This window comes from Equus caballus, chromosome 13 (genome assembly GCF_041296265.1).
Source record: "Equus caballus isolate H_3958 breed thoroughbred chromosome 13, TB-T2T, whole genome shotgun sequence".
NCBI classification, from domain to species: domain Eukaryota; kingdom Metazoa; phylum Chordata; class Mammalia; order Perissodactyla; family Equidae; genus Equus; species Equus caballus.
The window spans coordinates 30,474,597-30,500,109 of NC_091696.1; the positions used below are offsets into that span (position 1 = coordinate 30,474,597).

Here is a 25,513-nt window from a genome sequence, read left to right on the forward strand (position 1 = left end):
TCGCGGCCGGGCGGGGGTTGGGGGGAGGGCTAGGCAAATCCTGAGACGACTCCCCACCCCAAGACTGAGTTGTGACTGCCAGTGGGCGGGGGTGGGGGTAGCTAAGCTGAGAAGACTGTGGAGAGGGGTGACGTCAGGGTGAGTGGGAGCCAAGGAAGGAGCGAATAGGAAAGAGAGAGAAAGAGAGAGACGGGACTCGCGGGTCAGGTCGAGTGAGAAGCGAGGGCAGGAAGGAGAGAGGCGGGAGGAAGGAGAGAAGCCGCTGCGGAGAACGACTGATTGCGGGTTCCGGGGCCGCGGGTCCAGGTGGGGTAGGAACTGCTGTCCGGGGAAGCTAGAAGGAATAGGGGGAAGAGAAAGACAGAACGAAAAGAAGAGCGGAGGTGGAGGGAGGAGAGAAGAAGGGAGAAGGGGAGACAGAGGGTGGGGAAAGGAGAAGCAGAGGGAGACAGGAAACTGCCAGTAGGAGAAAGAAGGGGGAGGGGGGAGGGCGCAAAAGGAAGAGGAGAGAGTTGGAAACAGAAAGAAAAGGTAGAAGGAGAGAGAAGAGAAAGATAGATGGAAAGAAAGGGATAGGAGAATTAGAGGTACACGAAGGAGGCAAGAAAGAGGGAGATACAAGGTGGAGAGAAGCCCTCAGAAGGAGAGAGAACCAAGAGTGGGGATGTGGAAGGGAAACAGCCCAGGGGGTAACCAGGGAGCAGCCATGGAGGGAACCAGAGGACAACAGGGGGGACAGGGGAACTGGGGTCTGGAAGATGACCCAGGCCTCTTGGCCAGGGCCTCCTTGCCCATCATGCCTGCATGGCCATTGCCCCTGGCCTCCTCAGCGCTTACCCTGCTCCTTGGAGCCCTCACTTCCCTTTTCCTCTGGTACTGCTACCGCCTGGGCTCCCAAGACATGCAGGCCCTGGGGGATGAGAGACAGGCTAGGAGTGTCAGTGGTGGGCCTGGGGGATGCTCTGAGGCTGGCAGGCCAAGCCCAGGGAGTGCTGGAGAGCCTGGGGAAGGACCCAGAACAGAAGGCTTAGTGAGCCGTCGCCTTCGGGCCTATGCCAGGCGCTACTCCTGGGCGGGGATGGGTAGGGTGAGGCGGGCAGCTCAGGGTGGCCCAGGCCCTGGGGGAGGGCCAGGGGTCCTGGGCATTCAGCGCCCAGGCCTGCTTTTCCTGCCAGACCTGCCCTCAGCCCCCTTCATGCCACGGGATGCCCAGCGGCATGATGTGGAGCTCCTGGAGAGCAGCTTCCCTGCCATTTTGCGGGACTTTGGGGCTGTGAGCTGGGACTTCTCAGGGACTACCCCTCTGCCTCGGGGCTGGTCCCCACCCCTGGCCCCTGGGTGCTACCAGCTCCTGCTGTACCAAGCAGGCCAGTGCCAACCCAGCAACTGCCGCCTGTGCCCTGGAGCCTATCGGGCACTGAGGGGGCTGCGGAGCTTTATCAGTGCCAACACCTTCGGCAATGCTGGCTTTTCTGTCCTCCTGCCTGGGGCACGGCTTGAGGCCCGCTGTGGGCCCACCAATGTGCGGGTCAGATGTCATCTCGGTAAGTAGATGCTGCCTACAGACAACTTCCTTGCCTCCATGATTCCCCCTCCAGACTCTCTTCTTCTCTGCCACCAGAGCTTTCTACACTGTGGTTCTGATCATGCCTTTCTTCTCAGAAATCTTCACAGCAGCATTTCCTGAGCTTCAGCGATTTGCAAACCATCTTCATAAGCTTTGCCATAGTCATTTACCACCTGTACTATGTTTCTTCATATTGACTCTCCCCACATTTTTACTTATTTTAAAGCAATCTTTACAGGACAATGATAATCAGTATTACTTACCCTAAAAAAATACTGATAAAAACAAATTTAAACTTAAAAAAAGAAAGCTTTAAAAATTCTAGCTAAGTAGTTTCTCTGAGACCGAAGCCTATGCTGTCTTCACTTAGACAGGAGCAACGTTAGTGGGGTGTTAAAGTCATGGTAGCACCAAACTGAGGTTTCCTTTTCGATGTTTGAAAGATTGAAAGAAAATGGAAAACAATACAATTTTCTGAGTTATTTAATGGCATGACCTTGTTTTGCCTAAAATCATCTCCTATGCTACTAGTTGGATGTGTTCTCCACTTCTAAGCACAATGGCCTCAGGATCAAGTCCAGATCCTCTCTCTCCTGCATCTCCCACCTGTTCTCTTCCTCCCCTTCCTTCCCAATGTGCTCTAAATCTTAAAGGCCTCTGACCGATTCTGGCAGATGCCACACTCATGCTATACACTTAACCTAGAATGTCTTTACCCTTTATCATTTTATCACCTCCTGGAAAACTCCTCCTGAGTCTTCAGGACTCACATTTTCTATTGCCACGTGTCCTCTGGGATGTCTTCCTATTCCCCATCATTTTAGTTGGCTGCTCAGTTTTCTCACAGCATTTGATTGTGTGGTCCTTGGGCCAGGATGGAGCCAATAGTTTTATACCTTGTGGGAGAGAAAGGCCTATCACATAGTAGGTTCTTGAGTTAAACTGTCAGAAGCCCAAGAGGAGATGCCACTTCTTCCAGTAAGCTTTCCCTGTTTTCTGAAGCAGAATAGATTGTGCTTTGCACTGCATTTCTCCTATCTCCTAGCACTTCTTTCATCCAGTATGGTATTCTAATAACACTTGGGTCACTTTCCAGAGAGCAAAGAGAGACCACCATAGACACTGGCATTTAACACCCTCAGATCTGCTTATTGATTGAATGGGGTGGGCCCCTTTAACAGAGGCAGGAGCGATAGATGCCTGGGTCTCTTTCCACAGGCCTGAAGATCCCCCCTGGCTGTGAGCTGGTGGTCGGGGGTGAGCCCCAGTGCTGGGCTGAGGGACACTGTCTACTGGTGGATGACTCCTTCCTGCACACAGTGGCTCATAATGGTAATGGGGCTCCCGTTCTGCCAAGGAGGGATGAGGGACTAAAAAGTGAAGTGGAGTAGACTAGAGATCACAGAATCAGCCCCAACTGGCTTCCTGTTCTAGCACCACCATTTTGTAGCTGCATGACCTTGAACAAGTCACATAACTTCTCCAATCATCTGTGAAATAGGGCAACTGCCATCTTGATCAGGTGACTGCAAGGATTATATGTTAATGTAGGTGCATAGCGAAGTGGTTAACATTATAAGACCCTAGGCTGATCCACCTGAGTTCCTGTCCTACCTCTGGCACTTATAGGCTGTATGACCTTGGACAGTTATTTAACCTCTTTGTGCCTCAGGGACTTTGTATAAAACGGGAGTAATTATGGTACTAATTCAGAGTTTGTTTTATGATTAAGAGTTAATACACTTAGGGGTTAGAACAGTGCGTGGCACTTACTTACAAAGTGCTGCTTTTACAAGTGTTTGGTGAGTGTTCTGGCATATAAGCTCTTAATGTTAGCTGCTCTCCTGTCTCCATCCCCATGTGCCCTAGGCTCCCCTGAAGATGGGCCTCGAGTAGTCTTCATCGTGGACCTTTGGCACCCCAACGTGGCTGGGGCCGAGCGCCAGGCCCTCGACTTTGTCTTCGCACCAGACCCTTGAAGGAAGGCGTTCCCTTCAGACATTTGGGCTGGAGAGATGCTGCACTCAGGGATGGCTTGAGTGTTAGCCAGGACCTCCTCTCCATTGCAGGGGCTGGGATGGGGCTGAGGGTGGGAACTGACCAGCAAACACTGAAATACAGATTTTTAAATCCTCTCCTAACTCCTGACTACTTTCTTCCCAGCTACCAGCCCCAGGAAAAGACATGGGGCAGGGGTTCATTTCTTCTCCCACCCAACTAGCCAGGTACAAGCCATCTCCCTGGACCCCTCCCCAGGAGCTAGTACCAGACCCTCAATTCAACTTTATTCCAATAATTTAATAGAAAATTAAAATAAATAATATGAAACAGATTGAGATGGCCGAGCTGGTACAGGCCCAGGCCCGCCTAGTACAAAGTTAAGGAGGTAGGGAGAATGGTGGGGGAAGGAGGCAGGCAAACTACCCTGCACAGTGCAGGGAGGTGGCTCAGTATGTGGTGGGTGTTATTAAGGGCTGGCTTGACACTTTGGCATGAAAAATGTACTAAAAAAAAGAAAAAGGGAATTCTAAATCATTCTAAACCAGCTGATGAGGGAAGATATCAGGACCAAGATGAGGATAAAGGAATGAACGTAGGCCTTCTGAAGGGCTCTGACTGAGGGGAGGGGTTGGAATGTACTGTTATTAGCAATGAGGTGGGAGTGAATGGAAAAGGGCCAAAGTGAACTGTACCATGCAATGAAGGGACAGAAGGAAGGCCCACGACTTGGCCAGCAAAGCCGGGGCAAAAGTCTGGGAAGTAGAGGAAAAGCTAGAGAGGGACTGCGTCCCAGTGGCAGGAAGAAAACAGGAAGAAAGGTCAAAAGTCAGTCCTTGAAGACAATCTGTTGGCCATGAGGACGCTCATCGTGGGTGATGTGGCGCCGGACATGGATCCTGCGGACACGGTGCTCTCGGTTCTCTTCATCCTCCCCTCGGCCTGTCCCACCACCTCCAGCTGCACCCTCTGTGGCCTCCAGGAGGGCTGGGTCTGGGCCCCGGGGAGTCTCGTAGATCAGGATGTTCAGGGTCTCCTCAAAGATCCGGGCCTCTGGGAATTCCACCTGCAAAAGGCCAGCAACCCCCAGCTCCCACCCTCTGGACCAGTCACACAGCGAGCCCCCTTCCTAGCAGCTGCTGCACTGGCACATCTCCTAGCCTTTGCAATCACGGGTTCTTTAACCTGGACTGTCCTCTTTGAAGCTTCTTTACTCAAAGTACACAACTTCAAGGTCCAGCTCTGAAGCCGGGCAGAGTTATTTGTTTTCTCTCCGTTGCTGCCAAGTCTCTTGGTGTGCCCTTTCATTTGACAAATATCTACTGAGTGACTGCACTATACCAGGTGTTGTTCTAGGCACTGGGAATACAGCAGTGAACAAAATTAAGTTCCTATCTGCAGGAGGTTCACATTCTACAGGGAGGACACAGACACACATACAATAAAGTATAAACTACCAAATGATGATAAGTGTTATGGAAAAAAAATACAGCAGGAGAAGGGGGTGGGGATGGCCACATCCAGGAATGTTACAACTTTAAAGAGGGAGTTCAGAGAAGGCCTCACTGAGGTGACATCTGACTGAAAGCAAAACAAGGGGAGTGAAGGAGCTAGGTGGATAACTAGAGAAAGAGCAATCTGGGAAGAGGCAAGAGCAAGTGTAAGAGTTCTGGGGCAGGAGTGCACTTAGTGTATTATTTGAAGATCAGCAGCAAGGAGGCCAATGCAATGAGACAGAGTAATGAAGAGAGCAGAAAGGGATGAAGTGAAGAGGTGACTGGGGGCTCCCCTTGTGTGGCTTGGAGGGATATAATTAACATAATTCTTAACAAGCTGCAGTCTAACTATTGGTTTATCTTCCTATCTTCCCAATTATAGAGGAAGCTGCTTGGAAGCTGGGTCATTCATTCATTCACGCACTCAATAAATGTTTCCTAGCTTCCACTGTGTGATAAGGGCCTAGCTAGTGCTAGAGATAGGAAAAAGAAGATACAGTCCTACCCTCAAGAAACTAAAATCTTGCTACTGCAGTAAACACCCCCCTACCTCCCACTCCCGGCAGAAGGGAGTATGACCAACTTTGTCTGGGGTTGTTGGGTTGAAATTTCATGAGCAAAGGTGTCCCAAAGAAACTGATGCCTGGCTTGGGTCTTAAAGATTAAGCATAAGTTCATTAGGCAGACAGGGATGAGGAAAAATAATTCCAAGAGGGAACAGTGTGTGCAAAGGTAGGGAGGTATAAAATAGCATTGGGTGATTAGAGGCTTGCAGGAGGTATATCTAGGGCACATCCTTCATATCAAGGTCAGAAGGGACCAGACTGATAAGATTGTCAGGAGTCAGATGACATGTCAGAGGGCTTGTACTTTACTCAGCATTTCATTCACCTTGATTTTAAGCCTGGTGCAGCACTTAGTGCAGAGTAGGTGCTCAGGAAGTATCTGCTGATGATTCCCATGTTAATAACTCAGGACCTACAAACTCAGTTTGTAGCGTTCTAAGAGACCTGTGTGTTCTAAGGTCCTGAGGTTTTAAGAACCTATTTCGAATCATGGACCCTTCTGAGATTCTAACGACAACTATGGTCCTTCTATATGGAAAAATGCATACATACTCCCAAACCTGCATGCTCTTTCAAGATAGCTCTGAAACCCAACTGGCCTAGGTTAAGAATCCCACTCTTACCCAACACGCTCATTTCATAGGTAGAGATATAGAGACCCACAGAAGGTGACTTGCCCAAGGTTATACAGCTAAGACCCCAAAACTTGGAACTCCAGCTCCTGCCTCCCAGTAACGGACTTGCCCCTGCCTGATCTGCTGAGCTGCCAGTTCCTCGTCCTGCCCACCACCACAGCCCTCCCTGACCAGGCCCTTAATCCCTTCTGACCTTGGTCTGTTTCTTCTCCGTGGCATAGACAATGGAGGTGCAACACACCTCGGCGATTTTGCGGCCCTGCCCGTAGAAAGACCAGCAGCAGATCTCGTCCCCCAGTACATCCTTGAGGAAAAGCAGCCGCCCGTGGAAGCGCAGGGCCAGTTTGTCAAACAGCTCGATGTTCTTAAGTAAGTTGTCATCTGAAGTGCTGAGGGTTAGGGGGCCAGGAGGCCTCAGCACAACTGGCTTCTCTCCCTCTGTTCCCCTCTAGCATAGGGGCCCAGACACCCAGCACTGTGGTCCAGCCCAGGAATTGGGTGCCTGGCAGGGAGCTTCCTCCACCCCTGGGGCCAGGCTAAGCAGGCCTGAGAAAGGAAGTAGCATTTGCTGAGCAAATCCCAGCACAGCAGAGTGGCTACCAATGCAGGCTCCGGGACTAGGCTGTCTCATCCCTAGCTCCACTATTTAATTAAGTGACACGAGGGAAGTTACTTCACCTCTCGGTGCCTCAGTTTCCTCATCCATAAAATGGAGATCATAACAGTACCTACCTCAAACAATTGTGAGGATTATGTGAGTAAATATACATAAAGCAATTAGTGCAATGCCTGTTGTAAAGTAAGCTCTTAGTAAAATGCTAGTCATTACCATCTATTCCTCACCTGAACCTGTTTACTGATGATAAAACTGAAGGTCAGAAGTGAAAATGACCTGTCCAAAGCACCCAGTGGGTAAGTGACAGAGCTGGAATTTGCATTCAGGTAGGCATTCTTTTCACCCCTCGGTGTGGTCACAGCCCTCCCCTTGGGCCAGAAGCAGAGCTGCGCTTGAGCCCAGGATTCTAGCCCGTACACCTCCCGGCCCCCAAGGTGGTCACCTGGTATAGGAGTACTTGTTGTTACTGCGGTTGTGCAGGAGCTTCACCACGGGCTGTTGGGGCAGAGAGGATGGAAAAGGGTGGGGGTCAGGCTGCAGAGAGAGGCCCCCAACCTCCACTCTTCAGGGCTCAGGGGCCTCACCTTGGAGGTGCTGGCCAGGAGCTGCTGCTCCTCTCGGGGAGATGTCACCATGGGGATGAGGCACAGCGGGGACAGGTTCTGCCTTTTTTGCTGGAGAAGAAGCGGAAGGTGGTTAACAGCACAAAGGTCACTCAGTCCCCTACACAAAAGCCTTCAAAAGCTGCTTGTTGCCTTTGGGGAAAAATCCAGACTTAGTGGTCCAAAACGCTCTGCAGGATCTGAACTCTCGGATCTTGTCTCTACCACTCTCCCCTGCCTGCTGGGCTTCAGCCCCGCTGATGTTCCTTTGCACATCCAGCTTGTGCACTCCCTCCACTCCCAACCCTTTGCTGTTCCCACTGCCGGGAATGGTCTGCACTCGGTTGTTTGCGTGGCTGGCTCCTTCATATCAGTCTGATACAACTCAAACAGTGCCCCTCAGAGGGTGCTGATCCCGCTCCCTAAGCTCCCTGCTTAAAGCAGCCTCCACTTCTGCCTTTCACATTATCAGTTCACTTTCTTCATGGCAGTCAGGGCCTTACATTTTCTCATTTTTCAGTACATTTGCTTATGGTCTGTCTCTTCTCACCTCGGGAGTAAGTGTCTAACATACAGTAGATGCTTAGTAAGTATCAGTTGAATGAATGAACCTGGCTGGGTGGGAGGCTGGAGGCAGAATCAGAACCAGACACACAGGCTTCTTTCCTCTTCTCTGTCTCCTAGAATCTTTATGCCAAAACCCCTCTCACCTCTCTCAACCTAAAAACTAGATGTGCAATTCTAATAGAAATTCTAGAAGATTTTTTTGAGAAACTCCTAAGACTTTTTCTAAAATTAATATGGAATAAAAGTCTACTATTACTTAGGTCAATTTTTAAAAAGAGCCAAAAGAGACTTACCCTACCAGATATTAAGATAGCCTACAAAGCCATAATAATGAAAGCAGTGTGGTTTTGGTGTAGAAACAAACAAAAACAATGGAACACAACACAGAGCCTGGAAACAGACTGGGGTATATATGAGAACGATATTTATACAGAGGATACCACCAATCAGTGGGGAAAGTATTGGTTATTACTGTGTAGCAAATTGTCCCCAAACTTAGCAGCTTAAATCAACAATATTTATTCTCTCAGTTTTTGTAGGTTGGCAACTCAGGAGCAGCTCAGCTAGGTGCTTCTGGCATTGAATCTCTCACAAGGCTGTAGTCAAGTCAGCTGGGGCTGCAGTAATCTGAAGGTATGACTGGGTCTGAAAGATTCATTTCTGAGAAAGCTTATTCATATGGCTGGCAAGTTCATGCTGGCTATTGGCAAGAAACATCTGACCCTTGTCATTTGGATCTCTCCATAGGGTTGCTTGAGTGTCCTCATAACATGGCAGCTGGCTTTCTCCAGAGCAAATAATCCAACAGAAAGCAAAGTGAAGGCCTCAACGTCTTTTATGACCTAGTTTTGTTAGCCCTATTCAGTGTTGAAGGAAACTACATAAGGGAATGAAAACTAGGGGAAAGAATCATTGGGGACTGCCTTGGAGGATAGGACCATGGTCCACCTTCTGGCTCCCATTGATTCAAATCCCTCCCATATGCAAAATACACTCACCCCCTCCCAAGATTCCCCAAAGTCTCATCCCATTACAGCATCAGCTTCAAGTACAGAATCTTGTCATCTAATTCAGGTCCAGGTGGAAATGAGGCTCCTTGGGTGTAGTTCCTTAACTATATAGGTCCTTAAGTACATTTCCTCTTGATCTGAAGACCTGTGAACTAAAGAGACAAGTTATCTCTTCTATATACCCAATATGCAATGGTGGAACAGGCATTAGGATAACCACTAGGACACCAATGTTCAAAAGGAAGAGGCGGGGACATGAGGCACATAGAAGTCACTGCTTCAAAGAAATTCTGTAATCCAGTTTGACAAATGCTGGGAGCTCTCTGACGCATACTCTTGTCCAGGAATGATTCTCTATGGCTCTTGGCTCTGCCCTGAGTCATTCTTCCTTTTCCATGAAAGATGGTCCAGGTCTGCAGCTCCATAGTTTCCTTAGCCTGTTTTCTGCCTGTAGAACTTTTGGAGTCCAAAGGCCTCTTCTCCTCTTGCACTGTCTCTGTCCCATTCAGTCCAAGCTGGCAGTGTTTCTGCCAACATAATTCTCTTAAAAATTTAATGGGTGTCTTGTGAGTCTTGGGGTCCAGTGCATTAGACAAAAGCCACTCTCACAAATCTCTGTGAGATAAGCTCTTCTCTACTCTGGGCTTGCACTGGGACTGCTGCTGTGTAACACCTTAAGCTTCTTAGAAGTGCCATTATTTGATTGAACTGTTCTCTGAGGCATCTTCTTGGATATTTCTGAGGTTTTAACAAAGGATTTTACAATCAAAATCTCAGCTTCATCTTTAGACCACGTTTTACTGAGAATGCCCTGTATTTGGTCTTTGCCTGGAAGCCATTTGTCAGTTTTAACATCAGTTATTATCTGAAAGGTTGGGAATTTTCAAACCCAGTAATTCCTGGCTTCTTTTTCTTCAACTCTTTTTTTCTTTAGCTTACCCTCTCCTCTTCTATTTTACTACAAGCAACAAGAAAACTGTTGGCACCTTCAATATTCTGCCTGGAAATCTCTTTAGTTAGATCACCCACTCCATTAGGTATGTTTTCTGCTTTCTACATTCCTGTAGGAAACAATGTTGCTAAACTTCTGCCACTACATACTAAAGATTCCCTTTCCACCACTTTCCAATAACATTTTCCTCACTGCAGCCTCCTCAAAGGTCATCAGACTTCTATGAACCAAATCTTTAAAGATCTTTAGGCCTTTATTAACACTCTTCTCAAAGTCCTTCCAGCTTCGGCCTACTTCCAGCTTATAAAGCTACTCGTACATTTTAGGTTTTTGTTACGGCAGAATCCAACTCCAAATACCAAAATGTGTTATCTGTTGCTGGATAACAAATCACTACAAATTTAGCAGCTTAAAACAACAATAAACAATTACTGAGCCAGCCCTGATGGCCTAATGGTTAAAGTTCGGCACACTCTACTTCGGTGGCACAGGTTCCATTCCTGGAGGCAAAACCACACCACTTGTCTGTCAGTGGCCACGCTGTGGCAGCAGCTCACATAGAAGAACTAGGATGACTTACAAATGGAATATACAACTAGGTACTGGGGCTTTGGGGAGGGGAAAAAAAGCCCAACTATTATCTCACACAGTTCTGTAAGTCGGGAACCTTAGAGTGGCTAAAACCCTGGCTAGCCCAGGGTCTCTCATGCAGTTGCAGTCCAGTTGTTGGCCAGGGCTGTAGTTATCTGAAGACTTGACTGGGAAGTAGATTCTCTTACTTCTGAGATAGTTCACCCATGGGGCTGGGAGTTTGTGCTGACTGCTGGCAGGAGGCTTCAGTTCCTCACTAAGAGGACTTCTCCCTACAGCTGCTTGAATGTCCTCACATGGCAGCTGGCTTCCCCCAGAGTGCGTGATTCAAGAGGGAGGCAGAAACTGCAATGTCTTTTATGACTAGCTTTAGAAGTCACACATTATCATTTCTGCAGTATCTAACTAGCTACACAGGTCACCCCAATTCAGTGTGGGAGGGGACTAAACAAGAGCCTGAAAAACAGAAGGCAAGAATTGCTGGTGGCCATCTTGGATGCCGGCTACCACAGATTGTTTAGTAGATGGCACTGGGAAAACTAGCTCACTCTATGTGGGATAAAAAAAAGAGTTAAATCCCGGGCCGGCTCGGTGGCACAGCGGTTAAGTTCGCATGTTCCACTTCTCGGCAGCCCGGGGTTCGCCAGTTCAGTATCCTGGGTGCGGACATGGCACTGCTTGGCAAAAGCCATGCTGTGGTAGGCGTCCCGCGTATAAAGTAGAGCAAGGTGGGCATGGATGTCGGCTCAGGGCCAGTCTTCCTCAGCAAAAAGAGGAGGATTGGCAGTAGTTAGCTCAGGACTGATCTTCCTCAAAAAAAAAAAAAGGAGTTAAATTCCTTTTCTAATTCACATTTACAAAAGTGAATTCCATTTAGATTAAAAGACCCATACATGAAAGATAAAACTATAAAGCTAATAAAAAATGTAGACTAGGAAAAGAATTCTTAAACAAGACCCTAAAAGGATACACCATTAGGGGAAAAAACAAGAGGACTCTGACTACATTGAAATCAATGATTTCTCCAGTTGACAACAGAAAGCATGACTTTACATAATAATGTTGAAGGAATGATACAATTATAATTATTCGACAACCCTAATGAAATTACTGATTTAGGCAAGGATTATCAATTGGTGTGAGGTTGATAGGTAATTGCCATTCATATAGTGCCTAAATAACATCACACAGATTATAGTTGGCAACAGGGAAATTTAACTACAATGGAGGGACCTAAACCCAGGGGCCAATTCCAAGCATCACTGATGATGGGTCATATTAGCAACACAATAGGTCTCTCGATATAACACAATATGAAATATATAACATTACCTAAAATGTATTCTAACCAAAATATTTAATATCAAGCCTTTAAATCTACCATCTAGTTTACAGAAAACTCAGGATAGGGTAGGGTAACAAACCAAATGATATAAGTAAATAACCAAGCAAATTTAGAAAGTGGGTCATTGTACAGGACATGTAGTGGTCTCTTTAACACGTCAGCATTGTGAGAAAAAAGGGACAGTTTCGGGTTGGAAGACACTTAAAGAACATAAGAAGCAGACGTAATGCAAGGATCTACATTGGGTCCTAGTTTACAAGAACCAGCTATAAAAGACATTTCTGGAACAAATGTAAAAATTTGTGTACGCCCTTTATGTTAGATAGGATAAAATTTTATTGACACGGAAAGATGGCAATTATTAACAAACAACAACAAAAGCAGATTACAAAACAGCACATACAGCATGATCAATTTTGGCAAACACACAAACACACACGAAAATACTTGGAAGGATATTTGGTGGTTTTATTTTGTTTTTGATTATCTGTGTGTCCTAAATTTCTACAATACTTATACACTGCTTTAAGAATAATAAATGGATCCCACTACTGGGTATGCATCCAAAGAGCTTGAAGTCAGCAATTCCAAAAGTCCCATGCACCCCAATGTTCATTGCAGCATTATTTACAATAGCCAAGACGTGGAAGCAACCTAAGTGCCCACCAACAGACGAATGGATAAAGAAGATGTGGTATATGTACACAATGGAATACTACTCAGCTGTAAAAAAAGAACAAAATCGTCCCATTTGCAACAAGATGGATGGACCTTGAGGGAATTATGTTAAGTGAAATAAGCCAGATAGAGAAGGACAATCTCTGTATGACTCCAATCATATGAGGAATTTAAAAATGTGGACAAAGAGAACAGATTAGTGGCTACCAGGGGAAAGGTGGGGTGGGGCGTGGGCACAAAGGGTGAAGGGGTATACCTATAACACGACTGACAGACAATAATGTACAACTGAAATTTCACAAGATTGTAACCTATCATTAACTCAATAAAAATTTTTAGAAAAAATGATAAATTAAAAAAAGAATAATAAATAGTTATTTATAATTAAAAAATCAAGGATTTCTATTCAACAACAGATGCCACAGAGGTAACACTCTAAGAGAAAATATTAGCAACATCTAAAACTGACTATAAATCATTATCTGAAACAGACTTTCTTAACTGGGGATCCTCATCTGAATCTCAAATCACAGCAAATAATCTGAGTAACTGATTTTGCAACTCTCCTGAGGATGACAGGTAAATAGTACCATTCTAGATGCATAAAACAAGAGTTAATTTATTATGTACAACACATGCCTCAGGGTAACATGGCTTAATTCCTCCTAAGAACAAAACTAAAATATGTGAGGATCTCCTGCAAAGCAACCAGAAAAAGATAGGAAACTCAGTAGAAAATTTGGTAAAGAATATGAATAGGCAATTCACAGAAGGGGAAAGCAAAAAAGCTAGTATGAAAAGATGCTCAGTCTCATTAGTAATCAGAGGCAAGCAAATTAAAATGAGATCACTCTATACCAATCAGATTGGCAAAATTAGAATGCGGGATGATGCTATGTGTTGTCGAGGAGACACAAAAATGGAATCCCTTACGCAGTGCTGACCAAGAGTATAAAGTGCTACAGCCATTTGGGAGAGTAATCCAATGATGCTTGCTGAAATTCATTTGTATGTGTCTTGTGACCCAACAATTACACTCCCAGCTACAATCATGAGAAACCCTGGCCCAGGACCCATAAGGCTACATGTACAAGGATGCTCATGGTGGCTCTGTTTGTGAGGGCAGGAAGCAGGAGGCAATCTACATCTCCAGCCTCAGGGGAATATATAAATAAAATATGGTGAATGCACACCATAGATTCCTGTACAGCAGTTAGAAGCAAAGAACTAAATGTACATACAGCAGCATGACTAGATCTGGAAAAAAGTGTTGAATTAAGAAATAGAACACATGATCCATAGCTCAATGCCATTTATGGAAATTTAAAATGCCTGCATATACAACACAATGCTTTAGCTTTTCAAGGGTACAAACATAATCCAAGCATACGGATCAAAACATTAAAATGGGAGGGGTACCTACAGGGAAAGGGAAGTAGGCAGAGGATTGGGAAGGAAAAAATAGAAAGAGAAGATTTGCATAGATCAATGATGATTAAGTGCCATATACTGAGGAATATACGGAACTCAATTCTCTGTATCTAAATCTTAAAAACAAAACGAAAAACCTCCAAAGAAACAAGCAAATTCTAGCTGAGTAGGGTGGGGATGGGAACAATCTCAGGGAAAACTAGAGAGGAGGCAGCTGGAGCAGAGAAGAAAAAGCATTGCACCTGGGAGTCAGATAACCTGGGGCTGAATCTGAGTTCTGCTGCTTACTGGCTCTTTGACCTTGGATGCATCCCCAACTTCCCTCGTGTTTCATTTTATGTCAAACAGGGGTACAAGATGTCCACACAAGCAGACTGTAGAATCACTCCTGACACACAGTGGGTGTGAGACAACATTAGATAAATGTAAAACTATACAGCAGGAATGCATTTCCAAGATCATCTAGTCTAATGTTTTTCAAACTGTAAGTGGTAACCCATTAAGGGGTTATGAAATAAGTTTAATGGGTCTCAAATAGCACTAAAAAGAAAGAAGACAATATATCAGAGTGTATTTCACTAAAAGTATCATTTTATAAAACTCTCATCTCAGTTATACGTATGTGAGCATGAAATGCATTTTTTTTATGAGATGCCGTCAAAAAGTTTGAAAAACACGGATACTGCTCAAAGGAATTCTATATTTTTGGATTTCAAGAATAAGTATTGTCCAATATAATAGAGAGTTGTTCATAGTTGCCACTTTTGAATATACAAAGGGCATCAAAAAAGAAACTCTTATAATTTCCTGTTAATATTGTATCATAAAAGAAAGGACATTGTTAACTGTAAAAATAGAACAGCATAAAAGGCTTTATGTTAAAACTCACTACACTGTACATGTTTTTCTCATTTCCCTATCTTTTGGAACATAAGGACAGAATGCCAGAGGTAGGAATTGACTCACTCAAGGTCCCTCAGTCAGCTGGGGCAGAGGTGACACTTAACCCATATGTCCTGGCTGGGCTTTCCAAGTTCTTCTCAGAACCCTAAGAGATCCACAGAAGAGAAGCCCAGCAGGTGGGGCTCTGGATCCCCCAACCCGGTTTTATTGGGAGCAGCTCTGTTTATATGAGAGTTCATTGGTAAAAAAAAATTTTTAAACCCCCTGGGGGGTGGGGAGTGGAATGCTGCCTCCCAGGACAAGACCAGATCACAGAGGTCATTATATTCTGATTTAAATTTAGATTTTTCCCCTTAGTGGCACAAGGGAGTTATTTAGGATTTCTGAGCAAGGGAGAGAATAGACTGGGATTGTGTTAAGGATAATTACTCAGGCAGTGGTGTAACAGCTGAACTGGCTGGGAAGGAACAGCAAGAAGCAGAGAGAGAGCTGTCAGTTAACTATTGCAGTAGTCTTGGCAAGAGGTGGTGAGCAGGGCCCTGTCCGAGGCAGCAGAGATACAGAGGACAGCACCCCCAAATTCTCTGGGGTCATGGTTAGTCAGGGCTAGACCACAGGCAGCCTCTCCAGGTAGTACCCTATATTTCCTTTTTTTTAATGTTCTAACATCTAACTGCTTGGACAGCTCTCCCAGGGACATGGGCATAGAGGTGGGACTCAGGAGGCAGGGGAGGGACCCTCACCTGCAGCGCCAGCTGGCAGTCCTCAATCAGGCCCTGTACCAGGTAGTAGTGTGCTTCACCTAGTAGCTCCCCCAGTTCTCTGGTACTCTCAGGCAGTGGCACGGACCCGTCCCGCAGGTAGTTGAGGATTGTACCAAAGTGGCGGCCGCTCCGATCAATCAGCACCCAACCTGGTAGGGTGGGGAAAGGCAGAAGGAAGGATGGCTTTGCTGGGGGACCATGGAGCTACTAAATTTTTTGAAAACAAGGATTCCAAAGCTACAAGTCTGAATATTGATCTGTCTCAAACCTCTCCCATGTCCAAGAAAAACCCTTTAAAACATCTCCAGTGAGTTCGCCCATAGGCCCCCTTTTAAAATATCCAGCCACAGAGAATTAAGTCTCTCTCAAGTCTGTTCTACATTGAGAAGGTTCTCGCCAGGAGAAAGTTCTTATAGGTTACCTTATTAATAAGCCACTAACCTCTTCGTTAATTCTGACCATCCTATTTAATTAAACTGTCTACACTCCAGTTCACTACCATTTTAACCTTTATATTCTTCATAGAACTTATTACGACCTGGAATTACACGTTTGTTTCGTTTTTTCTATGTTTACTTGCTTATTGTTCTCCCCCTGCCCTCAGAAAAAAGCAAACTCCATAAGGCTAATCTTATCAGATTCGTTTCCTAAAGTATCTCAGCACTAACTGGCTTACAAATACTTACTGAATAAATTCTTCACCTTCAGATATTTGAAGACTGAGCTCTACTTCCCAAATTTTTATTCTCCTGTTCTCACAATCCTTTTTAACCCCTTCTGAATAGTACCCTCCCCGCCCCCCAAAAAACTTTAAGGTTCCACTTGGGCATGTGGGGCCCAAACCTGAATGTAGCACTCCAAGAAGGTAAAGTTCGCCCGCCAAAGAGAACCGTCCGCCCTCCTCTGGTGTCCCTGGCAAACCCAAAGCAGGTTTCTGTCTCCTCCTCCTATGATCTGCATTTACAGAAGGATTCGCAGAGTGTACAGGGAGCTGGGTTAGGGGAACACAGAGACAGACAAGATCCCCCAACTCTGCAGGTTAGTTGTTAGCGGTGCTGAGGTAGAGAGTGGAACAAAAGAATGGGCAGCTCTAAGAAACCGGCGAAGCCTGCCTGGAAGGGTGCTGCTGGCAGCACGGCAGCTTCCCAGGTCTCTCGAGCTGAGGGGTGAAGGGGAGAACTGGGGGGAGTGGTAATGAAAATTCGAGGTGACGTGTTGAATTACTACAGCGCCCGGCAGAGTTAGAGTAGGTTCCGTAAATGTTCGTTATTGCTGGAGGTAACGAGTAGGGGAGGAGGGAGATTATGAATGAGACAAGGAGATGAGATGGGATGGGGAGGCTGGGGGACGTGAGAATGAGTTAAGTGGACGGTAGTGAGACGAGAGAAGGGGCATGAGGAGGCTGGGCGATGAAAGACCAGAGGAAAGGGATCCGGGGGCTGGAGGACAGCGCAAGTAAGGGCGGCGCGCGTACCTCCGGCGTCCGTGAGCACCTCCGCGCGGCCGCTGAACATGGCCTTGAGCAAGGTGTCCTGGCCCGTGAGGGTGCGCAGCGTGGTGTAGTGTAGTGAGCCGCCCACGTTCAGCTTCACGTACTTGCTGTTAGGGGTCAGCGGCTTGAGACCGTAGGCGGTGGAGCCAGGCTCGAGACCCGAGGGCTTAGGGACATCCAGACACGGGGCCTCGGCCGCTGCCGAGCCCGAGGCTTCGGCCGACATGCCTGGTGGTGACGGCGGGCGGCGATTCTAGGCTCTCTCCGCGTCCTCTGGCCGGTCCCAAAGACCCCGGGACCCGAGCTCTCAGGGCAAACCGCTGGGCTCCTAAGCCCTTAGGCCGCCGCTACTCCGCTACACCTGCCCTCAGCCCCATCGCGCCGGCCCGCCCGGAAGCCGGGCCGAGCAGCTGCGCAGGCGCGGCAAGGTCCCGCCCCGGCCTCGCGGGCCGGGAGTGCGGCGCATGCGTAGTGGCCTTGGGCCCGTTGCGGGAGCCCAGACAAGCTGCCGCGGACCCCCTGTCTCCCCGCCCCGCCCCCACCAGCCCGGGCCAGGTCCGGCGGGGGGTTGCGTCAAGTGTGCCCCCCTCGCGAGTAGCCGACGCCAGCTTGAGGAGGCGCCTCGCCCCTGCCTGCTGTAGGAAGCGACGTCCCCGCTCCGTGGTTGGCTTTCTGCTCTCGGGGTGCTTCAAGAGCGTGAAGGGAAAACTGAGGCCCAGAGGGGCAGGGGATTGGCAAGGTTTCCTGGCCCCCAGCGCCACGCACTTGGCCGACTGAAGAGAGCTTGGAACAAAGCACGAAGGGAAGCTCGCAAGGGAGGCCAAAGGGGAGGCCAGGGGAGGTGGCGGTAGTCTAGGGCATGCAGCCTGTGAGTGGGTAAGGTTGTTGTGGAGGGCTTCTCTGAGGAGGTGATACGGAGGCGGGCTCGGTGAGCCAAAGAGTCCAAAGAAAGATTTCTTCACTCTCAAGGTCTGGTAGTAGTGATCCTTTATTCAGAGAATAGCATGGGGACAGGACCCATGGGCAGTGAAGAGCTGCAATGTGTTGAGGGTTAGGGCTAAATTTATAAGGCATGGGTATGTGACATATTTTTACTAGACAAAGGTAAGATGATGCAAAAAGTGTGTGGGGTCTGGCTGTTGTGTGGTCCTATAGCTTTAGATATGAATCGGGAGACTGGCATGTAGGCCAGGATGCCTTGGGCTTCTCTCCCTGGGGCAGCCTTGATCCACATCAATATCGAGCTGAAGCAGCGAAGCGGTCAAATGGAGGTGTGAGGAAGAGAGTTCCAAGCAGAGGGAAGGGCAAATACACAGACTCTCAAGCAGGAACACGCTTGATGTATTTGGGGAGCAGAGAGAATGTCAGGGGTGGCTGGAGTGGCTGAGCAAAGGTCTTAGAATCCCAGCTAATATCATTAGATACTCAACCCTGGGGAAAAAAAAAAGAGGATAGGAACACATTGTTGACAAAGTGTTTTTATCAGACTCGATCTACATCCAGTTGAGAGGCTGATACATCAGAGATTTAACAATGGACCTTACTGTCTAGCAGGGAGCTTTGCTGGAGAGAAAAACTAAACAGAGTTGTAGTTTCCGCCCTCTCACCAGTTCAACAGGTGATCCCGAGCAATTCATTTCCTCTAGGCTTGCTTGGTTCCTTTTGTGCTTAGTGAGGAATGCAAATTTAAATACCTGCAGGGCACAGGTGGAGTGGGCCAGTTATAAGGTGTTGGTGGGTAAAGGGGCCTGTGGTGACTTGTGGAGAGCTCATTGTGGAGAGCTCATGTTCTGCCGAAGGGATTGCCAATTCTGATTTTTCCAGTGTAGCTGGTGAAACAATTTCTCTTGACAGCTGGAAGCTGATTTGCACTCTCCCTTCAGAAGCCTTGTGTTGCTGGGAGCCTACCTGCCACTATCAGCTAGGCTGCAGTATTGTCCTTTTGAGTATAAAAAGTTTCACACCAACATCAAAGTCACTCTCTGGTGGATTGAGATAATCATGTCCATAATCATGTCTGAACACATTGTCCAAACCACAGAAGTGACCAAACACAACCTCCTCCCCTACAGTTTGAGTGACTTGCTTGTTTACCAAGTACAGCTTTAGACCCATTCTTTCCTCCTAACTTCTAGATAAGAATAATTAAGATAACCAAAAAGAATTATGCCCACTTCCTGACAGCATCCAACCTAGAGCAAATCTCCCCTTTATTGAACCTTCCTAGAAAATCACCTAATACAAGTCCGAATCCTGTAATAACAATGCGCTTTCTAACATGTGCTTGCTGAGATGCCCAGGATGGGTTCCCCATGGTGTGCGGTCGCCCTTGTCCAACCACAGGTGCATCCCTGGTAGTGTTTGGCTGGAGGACATTGTCAGAAATGGAGCATCCACAGATGAAACCCTCACTGTCTTGGACTGGGACCTTTGACTCTATAATAATGTGTACATCTGAGATCCCTTGTGTCTCTAACTGTTTGAGGTACTATCCTACCCATGGCTGGGATGTAAGGTCTCGCTGAATTGAGCTCTCATGTTTCATTGAGACCTTTTAGCTTTGGGATTATTTTGTTTGTCTTCCTTGTGTGGGGGACTGGAATTGGCCACCCCAAGATATGTCTCTTTGGTATGAGGATTATTTTGGGCTGGTTACTTTTAAAAACTGCAGACAGGAAAGAAACTCTGAAAAGTAGAATTTACTTACCCTTTGTTAAGAGACATTTACATTTGTAAGGGAACTCTCCCTCTGTAAAGGTGTCTCCCTCTGTGTACCAGGAAGAAGGGGGGATGACCTTATCTCTAGAAACTCTTATGAATGTGGAAGGCAAGGACTTAAATCTGCATAATAACCTTACTCTTGTTTACTATACTTTTCTGGTAATCTCCCATAACTGACTCCCCCTACCCCCAACATCCTCCTTTGCCTTTAGCTGAGTGTGGTATTTAAGAGGAGAGCTTCAGCCATTTTGGCGAGTTGCTCAGTTTGCCTGAGCCTCTCCCATGTATACATGTTATAAAGCTTTGTTTAATTTTCTCCTGTTATTCTGTCTCATGTGAATTTAATTCATTGTCCGGCCAGAAGGACTCAGAGCGGGTAAAGGAAATGTCTTTCTCTCCTACACTTGGAAGACAGTCCCCCCCAATTTTTTGGTTATCCAACCAGATTTTATTTTTCCTTGGTGAAATTGTTTTCTGGCCTTCTACTGCCTCCTATGCTCTCTCCTTTTGTCTAGTGTCTTGAATGTTGTTTGTCTATAAGAGGAAAAGTCTATATGGAAAGGATGGGTTTGCAGCTCTGAATGTTTAAGGGCATCACAAACCTGTTATTGCCCAATCTCTAGTGGCTGGATACCACTTATCCCTCTAAGAAGTTGGGCATGCCAACCACTTTGGGGTCATGTAACTAGTTAGCATGCTGCAGTCTCATTTGTTATCAGAATTAACCAGACAAATTGCTCTGTGGGGGATCAGAGTTGGCCACCCCAAAATGTGTCTCTTTGCCTTGAGTAATTTTAAGAACAAAAGACTCTGAAAGAAACTTTGACCTTCCCCCTAACTGCCTAAGGATTTAAGATGAAAGGCCTGTCCCAGGACAGACCATCACCATAGACAACTCTGGGTATCGGTAGATTGTGAGGGTCCTTGCTAAGCCCATTTTTGTCAAAGTTCTGCCTACCAAACATTTGCTTTTCCATTTCCATGTGAAGTGCCTTCCTCCCCTTTGCAGTTCCAAACCACTACCCCCAACATTCTCCTTTGTCTTTGGCTGAAGACGACATTTAAGGTGGCAGCTTTGGCCGTTCTGGCAAGTTGCTCAGTTTTCCTGGGTTTCTCCAATGTATACATGTTATAAGGCTTTGTTTGATTTTTCTCCTGTTATTCTGTCTCATGTCAGTTTAATTCATAGACAAGCCAGAAGGACCTAGAGGGTAGAGGAATTGTCCTCCTCTGCTACAGCTCCATCAACCAAGAGCCAATAAATCTGGCTTACAACCAGCCCCAGGGGCTGTGAAATTCAGATGGTATCCTCAGACCAGTGTCCTTGGGATAAACTTTGGCTTAGGTCACCATTTCAAACCTTTATAAGGACTTCTTCCTGGGTTTTGTCTATGTTTCTGAGAACTGCTTTGTTTCATTTCTTCTGTCCAAATCAGGACATTTTCTCCGGCCTCTGATCAATGACAATTGGCCTTTGGCCAAGTTCTGGAGGTACAAGGTTGCACAGCATCATCCTTATGGATACTCATCTCAACTAAAACTGAGCCAAATAGCTGCTGCTTTCATGTTTTCTCATGATTACACTAACTTGTAGCCTTATCTCTCTGACACAATTTCGCTAGGGACAATTTGAAATTGCAGTGGCCATTTTGGGGGAACTTCTGGCAAGAATAAGATTGTTTATTTAAGAGGTGCCTCAGAACAAAAGGGGAAGAAACTCTCGTGAAGAGATTGTCTTGTTTGTCAAAAAGAGAGATTATTTTGTTTAACATAGGCAATATTTCATTTCTGTATTTTGTAGATTAATAAATGCTGACTTTTTTTTGGGGGGGGGGGGAAGATTAGCCCTGAGCTAACTGCTTCCAATCCTCCTCTTTTCGCTGAGGAGAACTGCCCCTGAGCTAACATCCATGCCCATCTTCCTCTACTTTATATGTGGGACTCCTACCACAGCATGGCATGCCAAGTGGTGCCATGTCCACACCCTGGATCCGAACTGACAAACCCCAGGCCGCCAAAGCAGACTGTGTGCACTTAACCGCTGCACCACTGGGCCAGCTCCAATGCTGACTTTTTAATTGTATAGCTCTATTAAATTGTCAAGTGCCTGAGTTATTTATTTATTTTTTTACTTATTTTTAGGAAGATTAGCCCTGAGCTAACTGCTGTCAATCCTCCTCCAAAAGAAAAGAAAGATAAGACAGACTGCATCAAAATTTAAAACCTGTGTATCTAAGGACACAATCAACAGAGTGAAAAGGTGACCTATGGAATGGGAGGATATATTTGCAAATCGTGTATCCAATAAGGGGTTAACATCTAGAATATATAAAGAACTTCTTCAACTCAACATAACAATAAACAACCCAATTTTTTAAATGGCCAAAGGACTTGAATAGACATTTCTCCAAGAAGATACACAAATGACCAACACCACATGAAAAGATGAATCATTAGGGAAATGCAAATTAAAGTCACAATAAGATACCACCTCACATCCATTAGGATGAGTACTATCATTTAAAAAAGGAAAATAACAAGCGTTGGCTAGGATGTGGAGAAATTGGAACTGTTGTGCACTGTTGGAAATGTAAAATGGTGCAGCCACTATGGAAAACAGTATGGTGGTTCCTCAAAAAATTAAAAATAGAATTACCACATGATCCAGCAATTCCACTGCTGGACTACTCACAAGAATTGAAAGTAGGGTCTTGAAGAGATATTTGTGCAACCATGTTCACAGCAGGATATTCACAAAAACCAAAATGTGGAAGCAATTCAAGTTTCCATTGACAGATGAGTGGATAAACAAAATATGGTATATATGCACAATGGAATATTATTCAGCCTTAAAAAGTAAGGACATTCTGACACATGCTATGACATGGATGAACCTTGAGGGCATCGTGCTAAGTGAATTAAGTCAGTCACAACTGACAAACACTGTATGATCTCACTTATATAAGGTATATATCATAGAGACAGAAATAAAATGGTGGTTGTTAGGGGCTTGTGGGAGGCGGCAATGGGGAGTTGTTGTTTAATGGGTGTAGAGTTTCAATTTTGCATGATGAAAAGAGTTCTGGAGATTGGTTGCACAACAAGGGAAATGTATTTAACACTACTGAATTGTACACTTAAAAATAGCTAAGCTGGTAAGTTTTATCTTATGTGTATTTTGCCACAATTTTAAAATTTAAAAAGAAAAAATTTCCAATCAGACTCCATTATCACAGTCTTAGATTTATCCTTATAAGCCTGTCCCAGAAATTAAATCAGCTCAGATGGTAAATTAAGTACCTTCACTCAGACCTGCAAGCTGACAAAAGATAATAAAACAAATATTTATACTGAGGGTAGGTTTATGCTTTGGAAACAGAGATTCTCACTTAGAAAAACAGTGTGGCATTATCTTGTAAAATTGAACACTCACTTGTTCTACCGTGTAGGTCCTGCACCTGCTTGCCTTCCGATCTACTCCTTGTGCTCCCCTGATGTGTTCAGTTTTGTGCCAGGGAGACCACTGCAGGCTATCCATCTTAGTCAGCCATGTCACCTGGCTTCCAATTGGGTTCGCCTGGTGGAAGGCAATGGAGGGAGAATGGAAAGTGAGAGGAAGGGAGAAGCTAGGGTATTTCTCTACTAGCACTCTCCTCCACCCCTGCTCCCATCCCCACATTATGTAGCATCCCCCAGTGATGGCTATAGCTCTCCTGTGGGTCTAGCTCCCACAGGAGAGGCTGGCCATGATTCCAGCTTCTACAGGTGACCCTGGCTCTGGGATCTGGTAACACTAGCCCTTCGTTCCTCCAGTCCTGAGAGTGGTAACAGCTTTCTGCTATTAATTTTCAGGTTGCCTCGCTCTCTCCTGTTAGGCTTCTCAGCTATTGGTTACCGTACTATTCAGCAATAAAAAGGAACAAACTATAGATACATGCAACAACTTAGTTGGACCTTGAAGGAGTTATACTGAGTGAAAAAAGCCAATCTCAAAGTGTTCCATACTGTATCATTATATAACATTCTAGAAATTACAAAATTACTGAGCTGAAGAACAGACTGGTGGTTGCCAAAGGTTAAAATAGGGGTCAGGTAGGGAGAGGAGCAGAGCGTGACTATAAAGGGATAATATGAGGGATCTTTGTGGTGAAACAACAATTCTGTATCTTGATTGTGGTGGTGGTTACGCAAATCTACATGTGATAAAATTCTACGTGTGCATAGAACTGTGTATATACACATAAATACAAATGAATGCATGTAAAACTGGTGAAATCTACATAAAGTCTGGATTGTACCACTGTCAATTTCCTGGTTTTGATACTGTACTATGGTTATATAAGATGTTACCATTGGGAGAAATTGGGTACACAGTACCCTTTCTGTACTATTTTTGTAACTTCTTTTGTATCTGCTATTATTTACAAATAAAAATTTTTAAAAATCCAAAGAAAGAAAGAGAGATTCCCTGACATCTACAGGAATCTCTATAAAATGGACCACAAATTAAAAACTTTTAGATGTTTTACTATTATCTAAGGACGTAGCCATAGTCAAAACGGAGTCTAGCAGGAATGCTTCTTGATACTGCCCACAATGGCACAGATAAATGGACAATATTGAACCAACATTGGTGGAGGTAATTTTAGAGGTATTTCTGAGGGTTTTTCCAGTGCATGCCTTGCTTGCCAATGATGTATTCCTGGCAAGACTGTAAAGGTAGGACATGGACAGGAACCAATGCCTCTAGGCCTGTGAATACCTCCAAATGAACTGTGAATATGTTCTGATTATTGTTGCTTATTCTCAGCATGGATTGAGACTTTCTCTTGCTGGAGAGCTATGGATGTACTGGTTGAAAGGAAATTACTTGATTTTTTAATTCCCAGTGTAGTGGGGGATGGGATCTCAATTTCTTTTTCCAGTAATGCAGACATATTTCACTGATACCATTATTTTTTTTTTCAATTCTGTATAGCTTTACCTATTACTTGAAAAATACACTGTCCATATCATCTGCTATCTTCAGCAAAAATAAAGAGAACTAAAGGAATTAGAAAACTCACAATTAGGGGCTGGCCCCATGGCCGAGTGGTTAAGTTTGCACGCTCCACTGCAGGTGGCCCAGTGTTTCGTTGGTTTGAATCCTGGGCACAGACATGGCACTGCTCATCAAACCACGCTGAGGCAGCGTCCCACATGCCGCAACAGGAAGGACCCACAACGAGGAATATACAACTATGTACCGGGGGGTTTTGGGGAGAAAAAGGAAAAAATTAAAAAATCTTTAAAAAAAAAAAAAAGAAAGAAAACTTATACTTATCAAAACTCTCAGAAACCGAAAGTTTTGCCATTGCCCTTGATACAATAATATCAATTCCTTCCAGGACCCACAAGTTATTTTCTTCTGCGTTAATTGCCCCATGCATTTGGGGATTACTTTCAATCCTAGACTGACACCATTATAAACTTATATGACTAATTTTTTCAGGGACTCATATAATACCTCCAGATTTGTCATTAATAGCTACAAACTGAGTTTCCAAAACATCAGCCTAAGCAGCTCTGCATGATCTGGA

At 45.5% G+C, this 25,513-nt stretch overlaps 2 protein-coding genes and 1 long non-coding RNA gene across 3 annotated transcripts; 2 read left to right on the plus strand and 1 right to left on the minus strand.

Moving 5' to 3' along the window:
• Positions 1–3: 3 nt before the first annotated feature.
• ASPHD1 (aspartate beta-hydroxylase domain containing 1) lies at positions 4–3,708 on the plus strand. The gene is made up of 3 exons (XM_005598791.4): positions 4–1,544; positions 2,786–2,899; positions 3,437–3,708. The coding sequence occupies exons 1-3, from the start codon at positions 665–667 to the stop codon at positions 3,544–3,546; spliced, it is 1,104 nt and encodes a 367-aa protein (XP_005598848.1). The 5' UTR covers positions 4–664; the 3' UTR covers positions 3,547–3,708.
• Positions 3,709–3,844: 136 nt separating this feature from the next.
• KCTD13 (potassium channel tetramerization domain containing 13) lies at positions 3,845–17,747 on the minus strand. The gene is made up of 6 exons (XM_014730024.3): positions 17,196–17,747; positions 15,701–15,870; positions 7,463–7,552; positions 7,321–7,373; positions 6,456–6,651; positions 3,845–4,631 (listed from the first exon to the last, which is right to left on the minus strand). The coding sequence occupies exons 1-6, from the start codon at positions 17,437–17,439 to the stop codon at positions 4,395–4,397; spliced, it is 990 nt and encodes a 329-aa protein (XP_014585510.3). The 5' UTR covers positions 17,440–17,747; the 3' UTR covers positions 3,845–4,394.
• LOC138917137 (uncharacterized) lies at positions 17,676–24,392 on the plus strand. The gene is made up of 2 exons (XR_011424667.1): positions 17,676–17,876; positions 22,077–24,392. It is a non-coding gene; the product is annotated as an uncharacterized lncRNA (long non-coding RNA).
• Positions 24,393–25,513: the final 1,121 nt, after the last annotated feature.

Coding starts and splice junctions, on each gene's coding strand:
- KCTD13 (XM_014730024.3), bottom strand. CDS start 17,439: ATGTCGGCCGAAGCCTCGGGCTCGGCAGCGGCCGAGGCCCCGTGTCTG. Junction 15,871..17,195: donor GGTGCTCACGGACGCCGGAG/GTACGCGCGCCG, acceptor CCACCCTACCAG/GTTGGGTGCTGATTGATCGG. Junction 6,652..7,320: donor AACAAGTACTCCTATACCAG/GTGACCACCTTG, acceptor CCTAACCCTCAG/CACTTCAGATGACAACTTAC.
- ASPHD1 (XM_005598791.4), top strand. CDS start 665: ATGTGGAAGGGAAACAGCCCAGGGGGTAACCAGGGAGCAGCCATGGAG. Junction 1,545..2,785: donor GCGGGTCAGATGTCATCTCG/GTAAGTAGATGC, acceptor CTCTTTCCACAG/GCCTGAAGATCCCCCCTGGC. Junction 2,900..3,436: donor GCACACAGTGGCTCATAATG/GTAATGGGGCTC, acceptor CATGTGCCCTAG/GCTCCCCTGAAGATGGGCCT.